The 25,877-nt window shown below is 39.6% G+C and overlaps 1 protein-coding gene across 1 annotated transcript in view; it reads left to right on the top strand.

The window, feature by feature from the left end:
* The window catches only part of ATP10A (ATPase phospholipid transporting 10A (putative)), a 163,988-nt gene that overhangs the window by 119,871 nt on the left and 18,240 nt on the right, over positions 1-25,877 (top strand). Inside the window, exons 8-12 of the mRNA XM_084639464.1 lie at positions 8,434-8,651; positions 10,526-10,720; positions 13,530-14,091; positions 23,304-23,407; positions 23,577-23,703. Coding sequence (XP_084495590.1) covers positions 8,434-8,651; positions 10,526-10,720; positions 13,530-14,091; positions 23,304-23,407; positions 23,577-23,703 — 1,206 coding nt within the window. The remainder of the gene's footprint in view (positions 1-8,433; positions 8,652-10,525; positions 10,721-13,529; positions 14,092-23,303; positions 23,408-23,576; positions 23,704-25,877) is intronic.

Genomic DNA, 25,877 nt, shown 5'->3' with positions numbered 1-25,877 from the left:
GACATAATTTGCCCAGTCCAAACTCACCTTGCATCCATCCTGGGGATTTGACTTTATTAATAGAAAAATTTTAAAAAGATGATAAAGATCAACTCAGTTCTTTTCCCCAGGGTTGGTTGTTGCTCCCTCATGACTGCTCACCTCCCTTATGTTTACACAGGGTAACAAGTCATCAGTGTCAGGGCCCACTTAACCCTTTTCCTACAGGATCAACACCTGCTAACAGGGTGGGGTGTTTTGAACACACTGATGTAGCTGATTTGTTTTTTCCCATTTCATTTTCTTTTGCTTTGTGAAAAAAATAATAGTTTAATTTGTCCCTGAGGAAGGGAGTGGGGTCAGCAAAGCTAGAGCTGTGTGTTTTAATGGTGTATTTTTACTGTGTGTTTTTAACCCGTCTAATACACAAGCACAATGGCATTCAGCATGGATGTAATGTGAGGCCTTCAATACACAGAGGAAGTTTTCTCTTAGCTTATGCCCTGGGAAATTCTCTTAAGAATTAAAATAGTTCTCAGGCACTAAGGGAAGAAAAGGTTTGGTGAGTCTGCCTTAAGGAACTGGAGGGGAAGGAAGGGGGGAACCTTGGCACTTTCCTACCTCAGAAGTGGCAACAAGGTGGGAGGGGGCTATTCTGAGTGTCGTGCACTGATCTGTGTGGGGAGTAGGGAGTCTCAGATGCTACCCCCAAAATCAGACTCCAGGCACCCTCACAATGGTCTGCCTATATCAGTAACCCACTAGTCAATTTGTCTGTTTCGGCAGGTAAAAGGGGGTGGCCCACCTGAGAGGAATTGTCAGGGTTTTACTAAGGGTTTCCCTCTGACCCTTGGAAAACTTCCCCAGGATAGACTAACTCTGTTGACCCTTAGGAGGACAGGGATACAGGCTTCCAATCGAAGGATTGGCCCTCAGGCAGTAATTCTTCGAAGAACAAAATAATCTTTATTCAATATGCAAATATTCCCTGACACAGTAAACCTTAAAAGCATATATTAAGAAACAAAACACTAATCCCATTAGCACAGGTATGCATATCAAAGTACCCAATACTGCAATACTGTGCAGTTGGAAATAGCTTTAAAGTGATTACATTCTACATGTGGTGATCAGTCACAATTAGAATGCTGACAACAAGTTATTACTTAAACATTAAAACTGCGTACTTAGTAATAAATACACACATACACGGACATCCAACTTTATTATCTCAAGCAGACACACTCATATGTCCTATTGATCCTTATACTATGGTCCTCATGCTTATTTCTCTGCCATCTTCTTCCCCTCTGCTCTGTCAAAAGGTTCTTTGGTTCTGTCACGGCTACTTCTTAGCTATTGCTGCCATGCCTCCTCCCTTCTTCTGTGATTTCAACTCTCTTCTGATCTTCCTTCTTCCTTTCCTGCTTCTCCAACTGCTCTTCTCTGAACTGACTCAAGTCTGTCAGCTCTCTGCCTTATATATAGGTTTTGGCCTACTTTGATTGGTTATTTCCTCAGTCCTTATCATTAGCATACCATCCACCAATCATTTTTACACCTTCCCTGCTTGGTCTGTTCTTATGAACCAATCACAGTCACTGAACTCATCTCTCAATCAAAGCCGGGCCTGATTGAAAACCTGTGCCATTCTCGGTTGAACTCTCCCTTTGGGTTTTGGAGTGATCTTTATTTCATCTTAGCCTGCCTGTTTCCTATAGGCCAAATTATTCCAAAACCACCATCTTGTTATCCCTAGCTATAACTGCTTGAAACTGTCTTTATTGATTATTATGTCCTTAAAACTATAAACAGTTACACATTTATATGCATGTTAACATTAGGATTCACTGTCACCACTCCATTTTAACTAATTTAAATAAGTTTAATTTTGATCTTTCCCTTGTTTCAGCTAGTGGTGACAGGACAGTGTTCTTAATGCTGTATTCCTGACACAAAACAGAGCCACTGAAAAATCTCTTTTATAGGAGGGGGAATACTGATTGCAGTTCACCTGGAAGATATCACTCCTAGAGCTTCCCGCAGTGTTTCATGAATACCTCTTGCCAGTGTCTAGCTACCAGCGTACCAGGGTGACTCCTTTATCCTAATAGGGAAGCTACAGTGTTACTCCAGTAGAGGTCGCAAGATGATATGCAGGGTCATTTCATATTAGTAAGTCAAGCAAAGGGCTAAGTAAAAATAAATCTTTAAAAAAAATCTCACCAAATACCCTAGTTGATTATTAGTGTACTGTAGTTATATTAAACACTTTATTGTTGCATTTGAATAGGACAAACATAACGGAAGTGAGATTCTTACTTTATGGAAAAAGCATTGATTTTTTGGTGTTAGTTACTCTGCTTAATATGAAAGATTATATAACATGAACTATGTGATTGTGTAATTTGATATTCCCAATCACATTATTGTGGTTCTGAAAGGTCTGTACATATTTACTCCAAATAAAGAACCCTCTACATGCGGAAAGTCCCAGGACATCAGTGTTCAGTGAGTAAAAGCTGTTGACACTGGAAACCATCCCACAATAATGTCTTTCATGATGTAAAGTTCATAGAAAAGGTTCTGAACTTGAGGGTAGAGGGATGGATGGGGGGAGAGAACATAGTGTTTCTAAAGAAACATGTTTTGCACAATTGGAGAGTTATGAAACATAGTGCATAGATTAAACCACATATCCTAGTTTGTAACACCTCTTAATACTTACCATACAAGATATAAGACTGTTTACAAAACAGCCAAAATCCTATTCCACTCTGTGGACCTGAGCCTCATCTCATGTACACTGGTGTAAATCTGGAGGACCAACAGAGATTAGCTGAAATGATGCTGAACACAAATTCTCATGAGATGAGAATCGGGTGTCTGTGCTTCAGACTGTGATCTTATATCTACTTCAGATTAGGGGTGAAGCTTAGGTTTAAAATTGCAAGAATGACTAAAGGATTGCGTTCTAAAGGAAAGGAGTACTTGTGGCACCTTAGAGACTAACCAATTTATTTGAGCATAAGCTTTCGTGAGCTACAGCTCACTTCATCGGATGCATACTGTGGAAATTGCAGAAGACATCTTCTGCAGTTTCCACAGTATGCATCCGATGAAGTGAGCTGTAGCTCACGAAAGCTTATGCTCAAATAAATTGGTTAGTCTCTAAGGTGCCACAAGTCCTCCTTTTCTTTTTGCGAATACAGACTGACACGGCTGTTACTCTGAAACCTGTTCTAAAGAAAATCTCTCTTGGGAATAGAATATTTTCATTTGCTTATGTGCAGACTAGAGATGACTAAAGTATACATACAATATTGATAAGCTTGTTGAACGTCATTTGAGGAAAACACTTATTGTATGCTTCTTCAATAAACAAAAGATTTTTTTTAAATAGAAGCAATGAATAATTATACAGATAAGGAATAAAAAGGCAACTTTGGTACATTTTCCATGTAATGCATTTTCACTTAGCTTCTGATTTGTGTGTCTGGAATAAAATAATAATTAGCTCAGGGTTTGTGCATGGAGTCCTGAATTTTGTAAGATGTTTTCAAAACAGAAACTTTTCCTGAATGTGATTATAAGATCTCATATTTATTTGGAAAGACTCTGCAAGTCAGGCATTCAACCAAAACTGCCGTAACCTGTTATTAACCAGTATAGTTGGAGAAGAGCTTGACCAGCTGTGTGGAACTTTTTATAATGATAAAAGTAGTCATTTTGTCTGGTCCTTTTCCCGGGCAAAGGTGCATAATACAGAGCAGTATGACATTCCCTGGGCATGCCATTCAAGTGCACATTATCAACTGTAAGAAAGATTATTGCTTGTGGCAAATTTGAGTCTGAGATCTTAGGCCACTGGGGCCTGTTCCTGTGAGACAATGAGTGCCCACAACTCCCATTGACTCTGTTGGGAGTTGAGGGTGCTGCTCCGAAGCTTGCCGTAAAAGTGTATCTTTGATGGTTAGCAAAGTGAATTGGTAATACTGCTTTGAGATGAAAACATGCTAATGAAAATGAGCATGTTTCCCAGAGTACGTTGGTGTGTACAGCAGAACCTCAGAGTTTCGGACACCTCGGGAATGGAGATTGTCCATAACTCTGAAATGTCCTTAACTCTGAACAAGATGTTACAGACTTCAGCCACTGAGGGGGATTGAAGCTGCAGCCATGGGAGGGAGGGATGTCAGGGCTCCAAGCAGGGGGGCGGGGTCAGTGCTTCTGACCCTCCGGAGCACCAGGGCTCAGGGCTTTAGATCTAGGAGGGCGCACTGCGGCTCAGACCTTCAGCCCCGCGGCTCCATTCCTGGCTTCTGTACCGCAGGGAGCACCGGGGCTTGGGCTCCCCACAGCTCCATTCCCGGTTTCAGCTTTGGGGGAGCACACTGGGGCATTACCTTTGGGAGGAGCGCTGGAGCTGAAACTGGTGCTCCCCTCGTAAGCATTTGCCCTGAAAAATACTCATACTTTTAATAAAATGTTGGTGAAGAGCAACACATTTGCATCTAGCATTATAATGTGCACTGAAACGGTACTGCGCTAAAGCCATTTTAGCAAGCCACTTGAGTCTGCTGGTGCAGGCAATGTGACCTGGGCATCCTTGTGTTCCAGTGGTCCATTACTGGCAGAATGACCCCTGAGGTCCATTGGCTGCCCATGCACCTTAGCACAGTCTTCAGGATACTCTAATCTGTACCAGGGATATTGACTGGTACTGAACTGGGGAAATACAAAGGGCACTCTTGCATTCTACCCTCCTGAGTGCTATTTAGCTGTAACTCAGGATCTGGCTCTTTTTGTATATTTAGGTTTTCAGAGGACTGTACCACCTATAGAGTTGGGCAAATAACTGATCTGGGGGAGGGTTGGTTTAATGACAGTTCTGAAAAATTTTTAAAAAAAATTCAGTTTGTGTTGAACTGAATCTGAAATGTTTTAGAATTTATGATTAATCGAGAAAGTCTCTTCTGGCCATTTTGTGAATGACTCAAACTATTCTTGTCAACTCTGCGAGTAGTTTTAGGTCTCCTGAAACTGCATATTTGGTCAAATAAACTACTCTTTTGAAAAATCTTGCCCAACTTTACTGACATACAACCAATAGAGCTAGTAGTAGTATCTAGATATTGTGCGCTATCTGATTTTAACTCCTGTGGCTACTTTCTGAGAGATTAAGATTGTTATGAAGATTACATTGGGTTATAGATTGTTTTGTTTTTTTTTAAATCTTAGCGGTATTAAAAGAAATCCCACAATGAAATCAGTTAACTGTAATGCAAGGGTTTTGTTTCCAATTAATGTTTTAATGGAAATATTTAATGTTACATTGTTTGCATGTCAAGTCACAAAATAATGAACTTGTACATTAGTGATTTAGTACATGACATTGGGAAAGGTTGATTGGTTACAACAGAGAATTGATAGAAAGTGAAGACTTTGGTACATAACTGATACTGTGCATCTGCATCCAGTATACTGTGCATTATTATATTTTGGTTTCTGAGTATAATGGAAGTCTTTTCAGTGAATACCTGAAAAATGGATAAATGTTAGTGCTAAATGCCTATCTACTGAAAGAAAAGCCCAACTACTAAATGGCCATGATTCTTGTTGACTGTATAAATGTGATCTGCATCAGTTATAAATAGGGCTGTCAATAAATGGCACTTAACTCAAGCGGTTAACTAAAAAAATTAACTTCATTAAAAAAATTAATTGCAATTAATCGCAGTTTTCATATTACTGTTAATAATAGAATACCAATTTAAATTTATTATAAATTTTTGAATGTTTTTCTACCTTTTTAAAATATATTGATTTCAATTACAACACAGAATACAAAGTATACAGTGCTCACTTTGTATTATTATTTTTATTATAAATATTTGCACTAAGATAAACAAAAGAAATAATACTTTTAAATTCACCTCACTCAAGTACTGTAGTGCAATCTCTTTATCATAAAAGTGTAACTTACAAATGTAGATTATTATTTTTTTACATAATTGCATTCAAAAATAAAACAATGTAAAACTTTAGAGGTTACAAGTCCACTCTGTCCTACTTCTTGTTCACCCAATCGCTCAGACAAACAAGTTTGTTTACATATACGAGCGATAATGCTGCCCGCTTATTATTTAGTGTCACCTGAAAGTGAGAACAGGCATTTGCATGGCACTGTTGTAGCCGGCACTGCAAGGTATTTACGTGCCAGATATGCTAAACATTTGTATGCCCCTTCCTGTTTCGGCCACGATTCCAGAGGACATGCTTCCATGCTGATGACACTTGTTAAAAAAATAATGCGTTAATTTAATTTGTGACTGAACTCCTTAGGGGAAAATTGCATGTCTCCTGCTCTGGGGTTTTACCCACATTCTGCCATATATTTCATGTTATGCCGTCTTATTTTATGACCCAGCACATGTTGCTCAATTTACGAACAGTTTCACTGCAGATTTGACAAAACACAAGGAAGGTACCAATATGAGATTTCTAAAGATATCTATAGCACTTGACCCAAGGTTTAAGAATCTGAAGTGCCTTCCAAAATCTGAGAAGGATGAGGTGTGGCGCATGCTGTCAGAAGTCTTAAAAGAGCAACACTCTGACGCAAAAACTACAGAACCTGAACCACCAAAAAATAAAATCAACCTTCTGTTGGTGGCATCTGTCTCAGATGATGAAAATGAACATGCATCAGTCTGCGCTGCCTTTAATTGTTATCAAGCAGAACCCATCATCAGCATGGCCGCATGTCCTCTGGAATGGTGGTTGAAGCATGAAGGGACATATGAATCTTTAGCACATCTGGCACATAAATATCTTGTGACGCTGACTCCAACAATGTCATGCAAATGCCTGTTCTCACTTTCAGGTGACACTAAATAACAAGCGGGCAGCATTATCTCCCATAAATGTAAACAAACTTGTTTGTCTGAGCGATTGGCTGAACAAGAAGTAGGACTGAATGGACATGTAGCCTCTAAAGTTTTACATTGTTTTATTTTTGAATGCAGTTATATAAAAAAAACCACTACATTTGTAAGTTGCACTTTCATAATAAAGAGATTACACTACAGTACTTGTATGAGGTGAATTGAAAAAAATACTGTTTGTTTTGTTTATCTTTATTACAGTGCAAATATTTTTAATCAAAATAATATAAAGTGAGCACTGTACACTTTGTATTCTATTGTAATTGAAATCAATATATTTGAAAATGTAGAAAACATTTATATAAATGGTATTCTGTTATTGTTTAACAGTGTGATTATAACTGTGCTTAATTGTGATTATTGTTTTTATCTCAGGATTTATCACAATTAATTTTTCATCTCTTGATAGCCCTAGAAATAATGAAATCTGCTAGAAATAGATGTGTGCTACATCAAGAGTGCTTTGCACGTTTTTTTGTTCAGTGATATCTTCCTTATGCTGATTAAATTGCCCCTGTAGATCGTCATCATTAACTTTTGTAGTTACACAGTTGATTAAAGATTTGATTTTAAAAATGGGAAAACTTGCTGGGAAAACTCTGAAGCAAACTTAATTCTGTGTACACTTAATATTTGTGCTCTGCAGTACATAACTAATAGAATCAAGCCATTGCAATAACCCGATTCATAGCAGTTTTCAATCCTACAGCATTCATAAGCTACATTATGACTCTCCACATAGAGTGAGATTTTAAAAATCATTGTTGATGGCCTGTTGCAGCTGATTATTTACTGTACTTTTACCTAGCACTGTCATGCTTGTTTTGCTTAGGATTTCATTCAGAGAGGATGGTCCAATGATTAGCCTAGAACTTGGGAACCTAGCTTCCTGGCCCTGCTCTGCCACAGACTTTCTATGTGAACTCGAGCAAGTTACTTAGACTTGTTGTGCCTCAGTTCCCCTTTGTAAAATGGAAAGATTGTGAAGTGCTCAGATATTAAGAGCCTTATAAGTACCATAGATAGATAGATAGATAGATTGATTCATTATGAAATTTTGTGGGCAGAAATACATGGGACAAAATTTCCCAATCTTTGCTGGAGGACAGTAAAGTTTAGGTTTTTTCCTTCAGAGACCATAACTGAAAAGCAATTTTTTTGGATAGTTTTGGCAAGAAAAATGTTATGGAGGGAGATTTTATAATGGGCATCAATTGATTTGTGAGCAACTGAAGAACCTAATAGCCTTGTCACACTGAGCTGAAGATGAGGCAGGCAGTGTACTGAATTAAACTGCTAATTATTTTATCTGCATTACTCAAAAGATATTGTTGTTCAATTAAGACTAGTTTGTTATATTGTAATAATAGCATCATTCATTCTTACAGTAAAATGCAATATAATACTAAAACTAGACCATACAGAGAAAGTTTTAGCCACCACTTCTCTTTCTCTCTTCTTCCCTACAAAACATGTAATCTTACACTTTGTGTATTTTTGTCAATAGCCAGACGTTTAGCCATGTACCAGGAAGCTGATTCTGAGGAGGAAGAAACAGCAGCTAAAGGAGGAACATTATCCCAGCGGAACAGTGTCAGTAGTCATCAGAGCATTAAGGCTGTCCACAGAAGCCTGAGTATGAAATCCCACCGACGCACCGGCAGCAGGGCTGAAGCAAAAAGAGCAAGCATTCTCTCCAAGCACACTGCATTCAGTAGCCCCATGGTTCGTTGTGAGCAGCAAATGTGCTTTGCTTTGTATCTTTCAGAGTCACAATTGCTTTAAAGGGAAAAAATGAAGAAATCTGTACCACATTGTGTATTTTTCATCTTTCTTGGCTTTCATCATCTTAGCTTTTTCCTTTTCATCATATTTTTCTTTTCTTTTTTTTTTTTTTTTTTTTTTTTGCTAAAAAAACAACAAAGTATGCAGAGATCTTATATAAAGAGTCATCCGTCTAGGCTCCAAGTTCAGAAAGATAAATTCAAACCTTTGTTTTGGGTATTCCTTGATTTTCAAGAACAAAAATGTGTTTCATCCCTTTGTTTACAGTAATTGATGTTAGATTAAGGATTTAAATCAAGAGTTCTAATTGGTCTAGGTACACTTCTTTTTATCTTAAGTTTTTGGGAAACAGTGATTTATAAATGCATGAATAGTAAGCACTGGATTGGAAACTGTGATATTCATATATTCAAATTCACCCTGTAATTGCAAATGTAAGTCATTCCATAGTTTCAAGTATAAGTGGTTCAAGATTATCATTAAATGGAGCAAGGTACATTAAAAAGCAAACAAACAAAAGCTTCCTGCATATGCAGAAAATTTAAGTGGAACCATGTTCTCATAATTTTTCCATAACTAATCTCTACATGTGTTTTTACGAGTCATGTGCATGTTTTTCCTCCTGCAAATTGCTATCTCATTAATATTGCATGAACATACTGCTTTACTCTGTTACAGTGTTTTTACATGGAAGACAATGGAATTTTGACAAAGTTAAATTGCTTTAATGGAGTGAAGAATTAGGTCCTGTATAATTTGAGAGTCTGCCCTGGTTCCAGCTGTTGATGTCCAGTCAACAATGAAGCTGCGTTAGTGCAAACCCCCAAGTGTAGAAAAGGAAAGCTGCAATTTGCACTGAAGGAGCTAACCCCAGGTTTAGGCAGTGGTAACCTCCATTCGCACAGCCTGCAGCTTGCAGTGTCTACACGTGGGGTTTGTAGTGGTGCAGCTACCTCACTAGTTGTGCAACAACTGATGAAGCGAGTAAATTCCCAATAAAGACAACACTGTAGGGCTCATATCTTTATGAAGCACACTTTGTAGCTTTTCTGTAATCAGCATTATGCCTTCCTAGGAAATTCATATCTTTGTCCTGAAAGGAATATAATAGCCGTTTAATCACAGTGGAAAACATGCCATATTGTGATTTCAGTGGCATATGAGCTTCTCTCAAGTTCAAAGTGGTTAAAATATAGTGGAGCTAAACAATTTCTTAGCGGTGCAAAATGGGTAAGCTTACTGTTTTGATGTCAGAACTAGCTCTTAGTTTTGTTGTTGTCTTGTTTTTCGTAATATAGGTCTATATATAGTGGCAGCCTACAATAATTCTCTCAGGTTAGATTGAAAAGAGGAAGGAATGTCAAGACATTACTCGATTTCCATCCACAATCCCAAAATAGCTGAATGTTTCTGTTACAATGATCAGCAATTAAAGGATTAACAATAGTTTATTTACAATGTAATTGTCATTATTAGGCTTCAGTATTAACTATCAATTGAAATTAATGGAGGCAGTCCACATCATTTTTAGAGCAATTTTAGGTGGTCTACCAGAGAGAGGAAGACACCCCTGTATCTATTTACATTCATAAAATTAATGTTGCAATCATAAGGCCTAAAAGTATACAAATTTCTGCATGTCTGGTTGCAGGAAAGAGAACAGGGGAAGTGTCATTTAATGAAAAATTGAAATTCTCCAGAAATATATGGGGCCACCAGAGAGGTGCTGATGCATCAGGCAAAACCAGTTCAGTCTGAGACTTTAAAATATACAAAGCTGCAAAATAGTAATACTGTTCCTGTTGTATTTCTAGGAAAAAGACATCACTCCGGATCCTAATTTGTTAGAAAAAGTAAATGAATGTGCAAGAAGTCTTGAAGTTATGAGAAGCCACGAACAACCATTATCCCAGCTTACCCCTGAACTTTCTGACATCTTTGACTTTTTCATAGCATTGACTATTTGCAATACAGTTGTTGTTACCTCTCCAGATCAGCCACGGCAAAAGGTAGGTTAGAGAGACAGCAAAATGGAGCGTGAGTCTCCATTATGTTGTATTGGATTATCTCAGAGATGTGTAAATAAGAGACATAAAACAGTTCTTTCCTAGAAGGAAACTGAGATGTTTATGATACAATTCTTGGCACCAGTTCATAAATCAGTGAGGAAAACAACATATACAAGTTTAAAATTAGTGGTGACGTCAAGCATTAGTTAAAAGGTCTATTTCAACTGTTTCTCTTAACCCCAACAGATTATTTGTATGTACTGCAAATTTTGAAGCCATTCTAAAACTGTTTTCCTTCCTGAGTTCACATACTGAAACTTCTTAAATAAACATAATTTGCATCTGTGGGCATGGTTTGGATTAATTTGTCAGAGTCCCCTGGAATAAGGGGCACATAGGCAGTTCTTTATAAATAATTTGCTTATATCAACTACATTTGTAGAAGGCTATATTATTTTTTTTAAAATATTATAAAGAGGGTGTGCTGACAAAATCTCCTCTTAAATGTTGCAAATTATGTAAAAGAAAATTAATATAAATTGGGCAAGATTATGACAGCTGATGATTTGGCAGACGTATGCACTTACAAAATTGTATCATTTATTAATGAGAAGTGGAACAAAATACTCACCATCTAATGCATATCACACAAATATAATTAGACTTAATATTAGAGCTTGTCAGAAGCTGGAGTTTCCATTCTTCAGGAAATACTAACATTTCTAAATCTGTTTTCTCTCTTAGCAGAAATGTCAAAATTTCCCACAAAATGAAAATTCCAAAGAATTTTAATTAGGAACCATTGAAACATTTTGTTTTGATGTTAAAACATTATAACATTAAATATAATGAATATAATATAATTGTAAATTAATATTCTAGTATAATATACAAGTCTGAAGAAAATGAATTAAAATGATATAGGAATATAACATTTTACCTTATCAAAACAAAATGTTTCAACATTATCAGAATGAAAGAGAAAGTTGAAATGATTTCTTTCAACTTTGCCTGGTCAAAAATTATGTTGAAATGGACACATTCCCATGAAACATTTAGGCTTCATCAAAGCTGCATTTTCCCACAGAAGTGTTCCAGAAACATTTTTTGACCAACTTTACTGAATACTCACAAGTGGTACGTCTACGCTAGAGCTGGAATTTGTAAATCCCAGTAGGAAGAGACATGCCTGGTTAGCTCTGATCAAGCTAGTGCACTAAAAATAGTGATGTAGCCACAGCATCACAAGTGGCAGGAGGAGCTAGCTGCCCCAACTGCATACCTATAGTCTCAGATGGGCTCATACTCGGTGTGGGTAGCCCCTTCTGCTGCTCACACCAACATGGCCACAGTTCTTACTCCTGGGGGAATTCTGCGCCAAAAAATTAGAAATTCTGCAACAAAATATTTAAAATACTGCACACAATATTTTCAAATTTTGCATATATTTATTTGTCAAAAACACACTAGTTTCAATTATTTTTGGTCATTTATTTCAAAATACCTGTCAGTAAGTATGTCTGTAACAATACAGACAACAAAAGATTCAGGATGTATTTTTTGACAAATGATTTCTTACTAGACATATTAATTCATTTAAACTACAATACAGAACCATATTTCCCGCACCCCTCAGGAGCAATGCAAAGGCTTGGGGGCAGTCAGGAGTAATGGAGGAACTGACAGAGAGGGAAGTAATTGCTGGGAAGGAGCCCGGGTGTGAACTTGGAACATTGTTGGATATGGGTGGGAAAGTATGGAACAGCTTTTGGGGTGTGGGGTGGATTGTTAGGGAGTTTCCCCCATGAAAACCCTGGCTGACCGCTAGCCTCTCCCATTCACTCAGGTACATCTTCCCCTGTCCCCAAGCGTCCCCCCATCCCCACTCAGACACCTACTCCCACCATCCCCATGTGGCCCTGCACCCCTCCCACTGCCCTCATGTGTCTCTGTGCCCCCACTCAGCCATCCCCCATCCCTACGTGGCGTTGCACCCCTCCCGCTGTCCACATGTGTCTGTGCCCCCACTCAGCAATCCTCCTCCCTCCTGTAGCTCTGCATCCTCTCCCCATCCCTATGTGGCTTTGCACCTTCCTCCCCCCCATGACACTGTGCCTCCAGTCCCATTCAGCCCCTACCTCAGTTTGTCCTTCCCCACTAGCCCTTATGAGCCCCTGTCTGATGCCCCAGCAGCCGCACGCTGCCCATCTCCCCCCATAGTCCCCATCTCCTGACCTGATCTGACAGGTGCTGTGGAGAAGGCACTGCAGCCTCTTTCTCTTCATAGCTGGCCAGGAGCTGCTGCTTTATTCTATCGCCACAGTTCCCTCTGATGGGCAAAAGGCAGAACTGCAGCAACTTTCCAGCAGAAGCTTTTTTCTGAGCAAAAAATTTAAAATATGCACACACGCAGCGGCACAGAATTCCCCTAAGAGTAACTTCTATTTTGAATGCACTAGCTTGATCAGAGCTAGCAGGGGTATGTCTCCTGAAGCTGAATTTACACACTTAGACATACCCATAGAATGCAAAGGTTTTAGTTATATTAACATTATTTTTAGGGTGCGATTCTAACATTGATCCACAAGGAAGGGTCAACAATAGTGTAAATTCTGAAGCGTATACAAACTGGTTCCAGTAATATTTCTGGTAGTGTCAGCCTAGGGATTCTTGTTCACTTGCTTGTTCATCTCTGATTGTCGTAGCTTTTTGCCATTGACTGAGATTTGCTTCTTACTTTAAGTTATCAAATGACAATGTCAGATTTCTTATATATCCTTTTTTTGGCTGTTGGTTTTTACTTCTCAAGGTTAGAGTTAGATTTGAACTGAAGTCACCCGTAAAGACCATAGAAGACTTCATTCGAAGATTCACTCCCAGCCGTCTGACCTCTGGATCTAACAGCAGCAGTTCATCAAGCCTGACTACGAGTAAATCCATGCCCAGACTCAGTTCTAGTATCCTTTCATCTACATCCACTGAGAGCACTTTATTAAAACTGGAAGAGCAGTTGGCACACTCTCCGCAGATGAATAACAATGGATATAGCTCACAGCAGGGCAGAAGGGCTATCAGGAGTGGACCTGAAGAAGGAGAACTCCGTTATGAGGCAGAGAGTCCAGATGAAGCTGCACTTGTCTACGCAGCTCGGGCATATAACTGTGCTCTGGTTGGAAGGCTGTCTGACCAGGTATCAGTAGAGCTACCTCATCTGGGAAGGTTAACCTTTGAACTCTTGCACACACTGGGCTTCGATTCCATCAGAAAAAGAATGTCAGTGGTGGTTAGGCATCCCCTTACAGATGAAATAAATGTTTACACTAAAGGAGCGGATTCAGTTATTATGGATCTTCTTCTGCCCTGTTCTTCAGGTATAGTTCTTGCTTACTTTTTCTCCAATTAACTCTTAGACCCTGCTAGAGAACTTCAATCTCGTCATGTCCAATTGCAGTTCTCTAGCACAGAGCTAGATCTGTATCATTTACGGGTATGTGGAAATGTATTATAGCAGGACCTCTCTGCTTCTTTTATAAACTCAATAACCAGTAACTTTTTATAATGGATTGTTGGTACTTTGCCTAAAGAAATGTGAGTAATATTGATTTCAGTATGAGCTTTTCCCAATGGCAAACCTTATTTTAAGTGAATGTTTTTCAAGACCTTGCCAAATCAATTTACCTTTCATTGAGTACATTTTCCCAACATTGCTTGCTTACTCAGATGTTTTTGTATTAAGATAAATGTTGTTTGGGTAATTACTAATAGTGGTCTTAGTTTTAAAGATGCAGATGATTAGTGATGAATAGACTTCTAACTGTGAACAGGAAGCTTATCTTTTGGAAGGTGTTTTTTCAGTTACAGAGTCTCAGATATGTGAACATGCTTGAACCAGATGCAATTTTAATGCCTCTTTATTATAATCAATTGGATTTAAAGACAATCTGGTGGTCTCTTATACACTTATTTGAGACCTAGATTTTTCAATATGTGTGATGTCTGATTTACTGTGTTCAACGTTTAATTATGTACAACATTCAAATGTTAACCCAGTGTGAATGGACAGAAATCTAACATATCACAGAGATTTCCTGTACGTCACTAGTGTGTTGACTTTATGGTTACTTTCACATTACAGACGGCTGCTGAAGTAAATACCAGTGAAAGGATCATACCGTGTAATTTGCATTAAAGAGCTACAGGAAATGTTAATTTAGTGTCACAGTTCAGAGTAACTGTCACGTGCTTGGACAGATTGGCCAAACACATGTGCTTGCATCCTCTTCAGAGAGAGTTAGCAGTGTGACTGCCCACAGTTATAAGTTACTACACAGTGCTTTCTAAGAAAGCCTACTTTGTTCTTAAGGTAAAAAGCATTAGAGAGAAAACATATTAAAAGCCAAAAAGGAACTTACCTACCTGCTAATAAGCTTACCAGAGATCACCCCACCCCTTACATGGACTCTGGCAGGAGCAATCCTTCCACACTCCTCCTAAGGGGTTTTGTTTTGGTTTCAAGTTCATCACAGCATCAGCTTCTAACAAGCAACCAGTTTTATCGGGCCTCAATAGGCCAAGTCCTTCCAACCCTTCTGTAAGGATTGGGCCCTCCATGGACCCAGGATCCTGTCTATTTACAGGAGCAGGAAGAAGGCCCTGAGCCTGTTTAAAACTAGGCTATTTATCCAAAAATCCTTTCTTTGTTGGACCCTCAAAAATCCAGTTTGAACTGATATATGTGAACCTCTCCAGGGGAGTGACTTCAAAGGGCTGATAACCAGAGGAATTACATCAGCATCCCCGTTCTCTGAGGGGAATTACATACAATTCCACAATAACAATACACAACTGCATTTTTAATACAATGGACCACAGAGGTATTACCCCTAATTCAATAAGGTTTAACTTAATTCAATAAAGTTTGTCCAGGATATTACAGGATTTCAATCTGTCACAATTCGTTGTCGCTTTACAGCTATATAGGTCACAGCAGAGCCAGAAATTCAAGAACTTGTCCTTAGCTCATTATAAAGTATTCTTGAATAGTGTCTGAAGTTACTGATATCAAGGAATACACATAACGCATCTGAGGTTACTTGTTTCCCTCCAAAAATGTTACTAAAGAATTTGTAGTGCTGGGAAAGTTTAATAGAACTCACTATGACATTAAAGTTAGGAGAAGAAGAGTCTGCTTTCACACATAGGCAGTTGCAAAAAAAATCTGCTATTAATGTAAAACAAATATTCTGGTATTGGTCAGAAAAGGATAAAGGGAGAGCTTTGAGAATTGCTGTTTGGAAGGGATGAAATCTACCGATTGGCACACAGAAATAGAACAACTCTGAACCACAGCACTTGGAGATGTCAGAACTGACCCTGTTTTTAGAATTTTTGATATTTTTTTTATAAAGACTCATATCCAGAATTGAGTCATGAGGTTTTGTAACTTTTGGATTCATAAATATAGCAAAGTGTAGTAATTGCCTCTACCTTCCTTCCCAGCACTCTGATCAACTGCCATAAGTAGGTTGTCTTTAGTAAACTGCTCTGAGTGACCTTAAGTATCAATTAAACTGCCCATGGGTACAAATGCTAACTTGGTTGTTCAGCTTCATTCATGGAATTTTACTCAGGGATCCATCCTGCACGGACCTTATCTTCAATACTCCCTTAGGCCCAAAGGTCTGTGACGATGCTCATTGCTCTGGCCCTTACAGAGAGTGAGAGCCTTAGACTGTGATTGTTGTCTGCCCTAGCCAGGAAGCTGGGACTAGAGACTGCTTATTGCTCTGTCCCGCCCAGAGGGCCAGAGCCATTAATGGCGACTTGACTGTTCTTTGGTGCCTGATGCAGCAAGACAGCGTGGCCTCCCTCCAAGCCTGAGACTCCCCGTGTGCCTGAGCCTGAGCCTGAGACTCCCCGTGGGCCATCCGCAACCCAAGAACCCCCCTCACTGCAGCCCGCGGAGGAGAGACGCAGGCAGACATGCTGCCAGCAATGTCTGGTGCAGCTCCCATTGGCTGGGGGAGAGGGACAGAGATACCATCACTAGTCACCGGGCAGAGTCCGCCATAGAGTCATCATCACTTTTTTTCACAATGAATATAAACAAGTCAAGATGCTGAACACAACTATCTGATGCAATCCTGAAGGTTTCAACTGCTCAGTCACTGAGGCCAAACATCAACAAACTGACAGAACTGAAGTGTTGCCAGGTGTCTGGCAAACACTAAAAACTCTCTGGCAGGCAAAGCATTGTATAAAGTTGTACGCCAGTTTTATTATTTTGAAGAAATTCAAAATAAAAAATACAATATAAACATTTTCTTTTCTGATCACCCTCTTCAGTGACATTATTGGCCCGCTGGGATGATTTGAGGACTGGCACTGGCCCTAAGGTAAATTGAGTTTGAAACCCCTGATTTAACCTGAGTAATCAACTTGAGCAGGAATTAGATTACATATAGCTCTCATTACTAAAGCAATGACAGGTTTGATTAACTCATATGTGGTCATGGAAAAAGTTCAAACAATAAACCTGACTCTCTCTTTGGTTCTGAGTAATTAAACAAACATGTCATCCTTTGCCAATTGTTGAAGACATCACATATAAATTTACGAGTGTGTACTGTTTGAGTGGGTGGATGCAAGGTCAAGGTATTGGACAACTGCACAGACATCATAGCTATCAACTTTCAACATAGATTTTGGCTGATTCCTTTGGCCACATGTGCTGGACATCCTTGAAAGAATTATAATTGCCAATTGTTGTAAAACAGTTGCATACAGACCAAATCCAAGAATGCTGGCAAAAGAAACCTGTTTTAGGGTACTTGCTTATCAGCACATATCTTTTGATAACTTTAGCAGATTCCTTTTCTCTGCCTTTTTATTTACTTATTTACTTACTTATATCTGACCAGAAGGTGAATTTCAGTGCAAGACTGATGAGAGGCATATGAAGGATTAAAAGGAATTGCAGCTATCATAGTTGATTCCCTATTATTTGTTCAATAAAATAAGGAATGTGATGCAATCCTTCATTCTGTACATGAGAGATCACATAAAAAAGGTATGTATCTTCATCCATAGAAAATCATTTTCTATGTTCCAAAGAGTAAGATATTTTGAACCTGTTCTTAATGCTGGTGGTATCAAACCAGATCCAGTTAATGTCACATAAGCTTATAGTGACAGAAACAGTTCTTGGTGTGTTTTAACCACCTGTCCAAGATTGCACCAAACTTATCCAAAATCACTGCATCACTGTGATGGCTTCTACAGTGAGATACTTCATCTGGAATAAGCAAGCAAACAACATTGCTTTCTACAATACAAAAGACCTTATCACAATGAAATAGGTTCAGTGCTTCCATGTTTTGTTCCTTTAAAAAATGCTGACTCTCTAAAACTAGATGCATCTAAAAATGGACTTGTTTCAGGACTGCTCCCAGAAGGCCATGTCTTTGCAAGTCTCATACCACAGAGAATAATTATGTATGTGTATAAAAGAAACTACATGTAATTGTATTTGGCTGCAAGTTCAGTAAATGTGTGCTCCAGCCCTGAGTTACAGCTGAATCAGCTTGTGAACTTTTTGAATAATTCCTGAAGCAATCTCTATCTCTGGCAAAACCACCCAGGAATGGCTTTCCGATTGCATAAATACAATATTGATATTGCTCATCTTCCAGGAAAAGATAAAATCTATTGCAGGTACTCTGTCAAGAAAATATCCACATAACACTAGTGGATGAATGGGCATGCAGCTACATATGGTACTCCAGAAAATGACAGAAAGTGAAGATGGTACTGAAAATGAACAAATAAAGGTTTTGAATCCAGTAATACTGAATGAATGGCCAGACATTGGAAAAGTTGTACTCCAAACATTATAGATTAATGGAACTACAGAGTTGTGCTTTTGGATGGCACAATCTTTAAAGGTGAGAAAATAGTTTTATATATAACAGCTAACATGAACATACATTGTGGTAATATACAATTATATTGTGTGGGTTCATGGACATAGGAAAATGTAAACAAAGCCCAAGATGTTCTTTTTTGGCTGTGTATGTGTCAGCAAATTGAACAGTATCATTAATGATGTCAGCAAAACTTGAAAGGTTCAGTGTATGAGTCATATTAAGAAAAAAACCAAACAAGAATGCTACTTAAATGCCAACAAGACCATCTGTTTGTGTGCAACAACTTAGATTATATAATTGTTGAAGATTATTATAACAGATTTTTCAGATAAGAGAACTGGAACACTACCAGAAGAGTGACCCCAGATTTAAAGGCTGGACATCCTTGAAAGAATTATCTTTCCAATTGTTGTAAAAGAGTTGCATACACACCAAATCCAAGAATACTGGCAAAGAAACCTGTCTTAAGTTACTTGAGTATCAGCACATATCTTTTGATAAGTTACTTTCTCCGTTGTTGGTATGCATATGTATTCCCTCAAAACTGTTTCCTAAAAGAAACATGAAACTTGAAGTTGTGAAGCCAAACCAGATTTAAGCAAGGTTGGGCAAAGAATCACAAAAAACATTTCTACTATAAGTCTGCTAAGCCATTGTTAATAATGTGCACTGCCACTGCTCAGGAAGCTTAGGACAGGGACCTGCTGCCCTGAAACAAAGAAATGCTGAAAGAAAATAATGCTTTTGTCTACCCCCAAAAAATCAACTGCCTAAAAATAAAAAAGGAAATTAAAAAGATAAAAAAGAAAAGCAGAGTTATTTATAGGTGAGTCGCATCATACGCACATTTAAATTACGCAAATTCAACTATACGCGCTCGGCAAAAAAAAAAAGAAAAATAACAAGATACCTGTAAATAGTGCTGGTGATTCCGCCCACCATTCCGTTCAATAAGCGTGTGCCCCAGAGTGAGCGTGAGATGGGAGATGTGAATCTGCTGTTCCCTCAGTCGGTCTCAGTTCCCGCGTGCCTCGCATAGTGTGAGCATCTAGCCGCACTGACTGTGATTCTAGTGTTTAAAGATAATGTACGTATTTTTCATACAACATGGCCCCTAAATGCAAGCCAACTTCTTCCTCTGGTGCTCAACCGAAGAAACATCGATCTGTTCCAACACTGGAGGAAAAACTGGCTGTGTTGGACTTATTGAGAAACGGTATGTCGGTCTCCAACATGGCGCGTAAATATGACCGCAACAAATCTAGCATCCATGCCATCAAGATTCGAGAGAGAGAAATTCATCAAGCCGTGGCATCAGGTATTCCAATGACTGCTAAGGTGACGAGCCAGGTGCATGATAAGACTTTACTGAAGACTGAAAAGGCATTAAACTTATGGCTGGAAGACATGAACCGTAAACGTGTGCCTATCGATGGCAACATAGTGCGAGAAAAGGCTCTTAGCCCCTATGCGCTGTTCAAACCTCCCACTGAAGAGGGAAAGCCTTCTGATGAGAAGGAATTCAAAGACAGCCAAGGTTGGCTTAACAGTTTTAGGAACCACTTCAACCTCAAAAACGTGCAGACTACTGGTGAAGCTGCATCTGCCAATGAAGAGGCAGCAAAAGCGTACCCCAAACAATTAAAGAAAATCATAAAAGAAAAGGGCTATCTTGTGGAACAAGTTTTTAATGCTGATGAAACTGGGCTCTTCTGGAAAGAAATGCCCAACCGCACTTACACTTCGAAATCAGAAAGACAAGCCCCTGGCTTCAAAGCAGCTAAAGACCGTGTGACTGTTGTTTTGTGGCAATGTGGCTAGGCATTTAATAAAGCCGGGCTTGCTCTCCAGGGCTGCAAATCCCCATGCCCTAACAGGCAAGAACAAAAATCTCCTGCCTGTGTTCTGGCAATCAAAGGAAAAGGCTTGGGTGATGGCAGCATTATTTCTGGATTGGTTCCACAAGTGTTTCATTCCGGAGGTCAAGCGGTACCTCGAAGAGAAAGGACTTGACTTTAAAGTGCTGCTGATGGTAGACAATGCTCCTGGCCACCCTGCGGCACTCCAGTTTGCGCATAACAACGTTGAAGTCGTCTTTCTCCCCCCCAATACCACCTTCATCCTCCAACCTCTCAACCAAGGCATGATTCGCTGTTTCGAGGCCACATACATGAGGCTTACGTTCTCACGGATACGTAGCGCTATGGATGCTGATCCCAATCTTAATGTGATGGAGTGTTGGAAGTCCTTCAACATTGCCGACTGCATCACTTATATTAAACAGGCAATGGATGCAATCAAGCCTGAAACAGTCAATGCATGTTGGCAAAACCTATGGAAAGAATGTGTGAATGATTTTAAGGGTTTCCCGACCATTGACAAAGAAGTGAGACGCATTATTCAGGTGGCCAGGCCAGTGGGTGGTGATGGCTTTGTCGACATCCTTGAGGAAGAAATTGAAGAATTAATTGAGAGCCATAGAGAAACATTGACTAACGAAGATTTAGAGGAACTGATAAAATCATCTACAGAAGACAAAGATGATGACGACGAACAGGAAGAACCAGCAAGTTGGAATCTTCATAAATTTGCTGAAGTGTTCCAAGCAGTGAAACACTTGAATGATTTAATTTCTGAATACAATCCCTCTATGGAACGAAGCCTCAAAATCACATTTAGTATTATGGACAATTTGAGACCGTATCAAGAAATGTTTGAGCAGCTCAAGAAACAACAGCGACAGTTGCCAATCACCATGTTTTTCAAGGAAAAACAACCAGCAGCAGATGAGCCTATGCAATCAACTTCTCGAGCTGAACCAGAGCCAACCACTTCATCTAAGACTCACTCTCCATCACCCAGGCTCTCCATCTCCTCCATCTCCTGGGTCGACATCAAGCCCTGATGACCCCCTGTAATTATCCCCTCCTGTAATTACCCCCTGTAATTAAAAATACAGTACTGTAAAATTATATTTTGCATATGTACTCTTTATTATATACTGTACATTAATGTACAGGGTTATACATTATACATTTATACATATTACTGTACAGGGTTGTATACACAAAATCATGTGCAGTATACTGTACTTTATGGGTGATGTAAGGGATTTTCAAGGGTAATTTTGACAATACGCGATTTTCGCCTTACGTGCTGACTTTAGAACCTAACCCCCATGTAAGATGTGACTCCACTGTACTATGAAAAGGAAAAAGAGCCAGAAACTCCATAAAGTTCACTAGGGACTTTGCTGTTGATTTTTTCTGGAAGGTGCTCAGATACTATGGTGTTGAGTGCCAGTATAAAAGTCCAAGATAGGTAAGACAGACATAACATACCCTGGATAAATATGACAATCATCACTATCCTCATTTGATCTGATATTAGAAAGTTACCTATTCTCCAGGCCCACTGCTAATATCCTTGCTGGGTGAGAGCAAACTTACCAAGAAGTGCTTACACTCTATCGTGCCTTCCTAACCCCTTATCTCCAGTTTCAATCACAACTGTGAACCATGTAAAGCAAGAAGTACCAATAACACCAATATTGCTTGAGGAACACCGCATAGGCCTATCCCTCTGAAGTCCTATGTCTTATAAACCTAGAAAACTTGTAGACTTTCAGAAATTATTTTGGTTTATAGAAAAATTGCTGCCTCAAGATATCAAGGTTTCTCAAGTATTCTCACTCTATTGTTTCAACCTAAAATGCTTTCTCTTGTCTGCTTCTCTGTTCACTTTATCACCAGGGATCGGCAACCTTTGGCACGTGGCCCGCCAGGGTAAGCCCTCTGGCAGGCCGGGCCAGTATGTTTACCTGCTGCGTCTGCAGGTTCGGCCAATCGCAGCTTCCACTGGCCGCGGTTTCCTGTTCCAGGCCAATGGGGACTGCAGGCAGTGGCAGCCAGCACATCCCTCGGCCCGCGCCGCTTCCCACAGCCCCCATTGGCCTGGAGCAGCGAACTGCAGCCAGTAGGAGCTGCGGTCGGCCGAACCTGGGGACACAGCAGGTAAACAAAGCGGCCCAGCCCTGGCGTGCCACGTGCCAAAGGTTGCCGATCCTTGCATTATCACTGTTATTACAATTAATTTTTATTATTGGTTATTGCTGTGATTGTACATTGTACTTGAGTCTGTCTTGATCCTGGAGGATGAAAATATCATCCCTTTCCAACTCTTGACAACCGCATTTTGAGAACATAGTATTATTTCTAAATATAATTAAATATCTTTTCTACCCACATTTATTTGGAAACATTTAGTTAATCATAAGATTTTTGATATATAGCACATCTGCTTCTGTTTATTGCCAATTTGAATTCATACCTCTGTTCATGACTTACTTGGTTGCTGTGGAGATTATCATGATGTCACAAAATACTTGAGGAGCAGATGAATGCTTAATAAGGAAAGATCTTATTGTTATACAGTTGTTCTTGGTGACTTTTAAAGAGGGAATTTAAAAAATAGATAGTATGTGAAGAGAATTGTTTCTAAATAGAAAGCTTTTCAAAGTTTCCCCTGAGACGTCAGGAGCTCTTTAAAAGTATCGCCTCTTAAGCTTTTGTACAGTAAGTGCTGAAGAAACAATTATATTCTCTAAGGCCATTTAATTGCTATTATTTTTCATAAATTTCTCCTTTATTTTTAACTAGATGACCCTAGAGGCAAACATCAAAAAAAAATCCAAAGCAAAACTCAGAATTACCTTAATCTGTATGCTGTAGACGGGCTGCGGACCTTGTGTATTGCCAAGAGAGTAAGTATATGAAGCTCTTAGTTTGCTTTTAAGGAGCGTAATGACAAATCTTTTTGTTGCAGTCCATTAGCAAGAACATTTATTAGGGTTTATTTTTTCATTTTACTCAGTAATGCATGAATGCTTTTGCATCTTTTTGGATGTACGCTTACCTTCTCCTTTTAAATAGGTTCTAAGCAAAGAAGAATATGCTAACTGGCTAAAAAGTCATTTAGCGGCGGAATCGTCTATTGAAAACCGCGAAGAGCTGCTGTTTCAATCTGCACTTCGTATAGAGACAAATCTGCATCTACTTGGTAACTACATGAGAGCTTGACATGAAATTAAAATGTGTTAAACATTTTCAAAGTTCGATTTTAAAACTCTGCTCTATCTTTTCAATGATTTCTATGCATACAGAAATTGGTTATTACTGGATTTTCTCACGAGTGTCTCTTGCATCATTGCAAAAGAATGGGATAATAATTAACACAAGACCCATCCTGTTTGCCTTGCTTAGGTAACAATTTTATCCCAGATGTAATACCAATTAAACCAGGGGTTCCCAAATTTGGTTCGTGGCTTGTTCAGGGTAAGCCCCTGGCGGGCTGCAAGACGCTTTTTTTACCTGAGAGTCCGCAGGTACGGCCGCTCGCAGCTCCCAGTGGCTGCAGTTCACTGTTCCCTGCCATTGGAAGCTGCGGGGCTTACCCTGAACAAGCCGTGAACCAAGTTTGGGAACCCTTGAATTAAACCAGTGGTGTAAAACCGGGAATGAACCTGACCCATTATCTTCAATGAACTTGGCTGACCTGAGTAAGAAAAGCAGGATTTGGCCCAATCTGTCTGCAGATTTTTGTTACAGTGATGGTGCATCTTGAAATACTTGAGATTTTTCATCCCTCTGGGGCACCAAACACTTCGACAAAATGATGTGCATAAACACTGTATTTATGGTTTAGTGGACTGAGGTGAGCACAACTCCGGGAAGTAGGCACTCATTTAATCCTGGGCTCTCTGGTTGACTTGTTGTGTTGCCTCAGGCAAGTCACTTAGGGTAGGATTATCAAAAAGTACTATGTGTCAGCCTAACTGTTCCCATTGAAGTCTGTAGTAAAATTTCCCTTGATTTCAATGAGAGCAGAGTCAGGGTCCTGTACGGAGTACTTTGAAAGGTCTAAGTTGTAACCTCTCTGTGGTGCTCAACCTGCAAAGATTTATGCATATGCTTTACACAAGTGGTTTCATTGAGATGGCCCATGTGTCAGGCAACTGGGGCGAGGATTGTCTAGCCTAGTGATCAGAGTGGGCATCAGGCAACGGTGATTAGAGCAGGGCTTAAATTCTCAAAGAGTATTTCCCAGAGCCCTCGGACTCAGAGCTTCCACCTTGCAGGGCCGCCAGGAGCTTGGGGCTTCTGCCCCATGGGTTTGAAAATATTTACCAGAGCTCTGCTCTGGACAGCTCTGGCTGAATTTAAGCCTTGAGCATCAGAAACCAAGTCTAGGGTCAGAGCCTGAACCATTAGTCAGAAACTAGAGCATAGGTCAAGCCAGTGGTCTGGAACTAGAGCAAGCAGGGTAGCAGGCAAAGAGGGGATCGGGCAGGAGCAGGACAGAGGCAATGCTTGGGGACAGGACAGGAGCAGCAGGAACAAGTTAACACTGGAACAGGCACAGTGGTGGGCATGAGATTGAGCATCCAGCTAGCTGCTGTTGCTGCTGACTTAAGAGCAGCCCACTGGCCCCTCCAGTCAATCAGGTGGTGTGACCAATCAGGCAGCCTGCTGCAAGCCAGCTAAACTGATGAGGCTGCCTGGAGATTAGCTTTGCTGCAGGCCCTGATTCCTGACACCATCCTCATAAAGTTAAGCACTTGCATGTTTGGACGATTAGGGCCTGCATGCACTGAAGAAAGGGATAATAACACTCACTTCCTAGGGATTTTGTGATGTCGTTAAAATTTGTAAATGTAAAGGACTGTACAAGGGCTAAGTATTTTTATTTATTTACTTAACTAAAATGTCAAAAGCTCAACAAATTATAAATATCCATTATTTCTTCAGGCAATTAGTTTCTTTCTCTGGCAAAGATAACTGGAATAGTGCTAATGTTTTTAATCATTTCAAGCAAATGTGACTCGGCTGTTTCTATTGATGCTGGGTGTACATACACATCTTAATACTAAATTAAAACATAGTTAACCACAGCTGGAGAAATACAAACAGACTCCAGCCAGAAATAAACAATCTATTCTTCCAGTTATCCTCTGACAACCTCAAACGTCGGAAGATGAGACTTTGAGTCTAATTACATATCGGTGCACTATGGCAAGCACTGCAGGATTGCACAAGTGAGGCGGGGCGAAATACATCTCTCCCCTTGTGGCTGTGCATAGGCAATAGCATTCCTTGTAACTGCATGGATGGCTCCAGGCCAGCACCTCTGTTGGAACTAGTCTCTCCAGAGTACTCAGAGAGGCAGCAGGACCT

Source organism: Lepidochelys olivacea, assembly GCF_965140295.1.
Source record: "Lepidochelys olivacea isolate rLepOli2 genome assembly, chromosome: 1".
NCBI classification, from domain to species: domain Eukaryota; kingdom Metazoa; phylum Chordata; order Testudines; family Cheloniidae; genus Lepidochelys; species Lepidochelys olivacea.
Note: the sequence above shows the minus strand (reverse complement) of the source record. Positions and strands in the feature narration are given on the sequence as shown.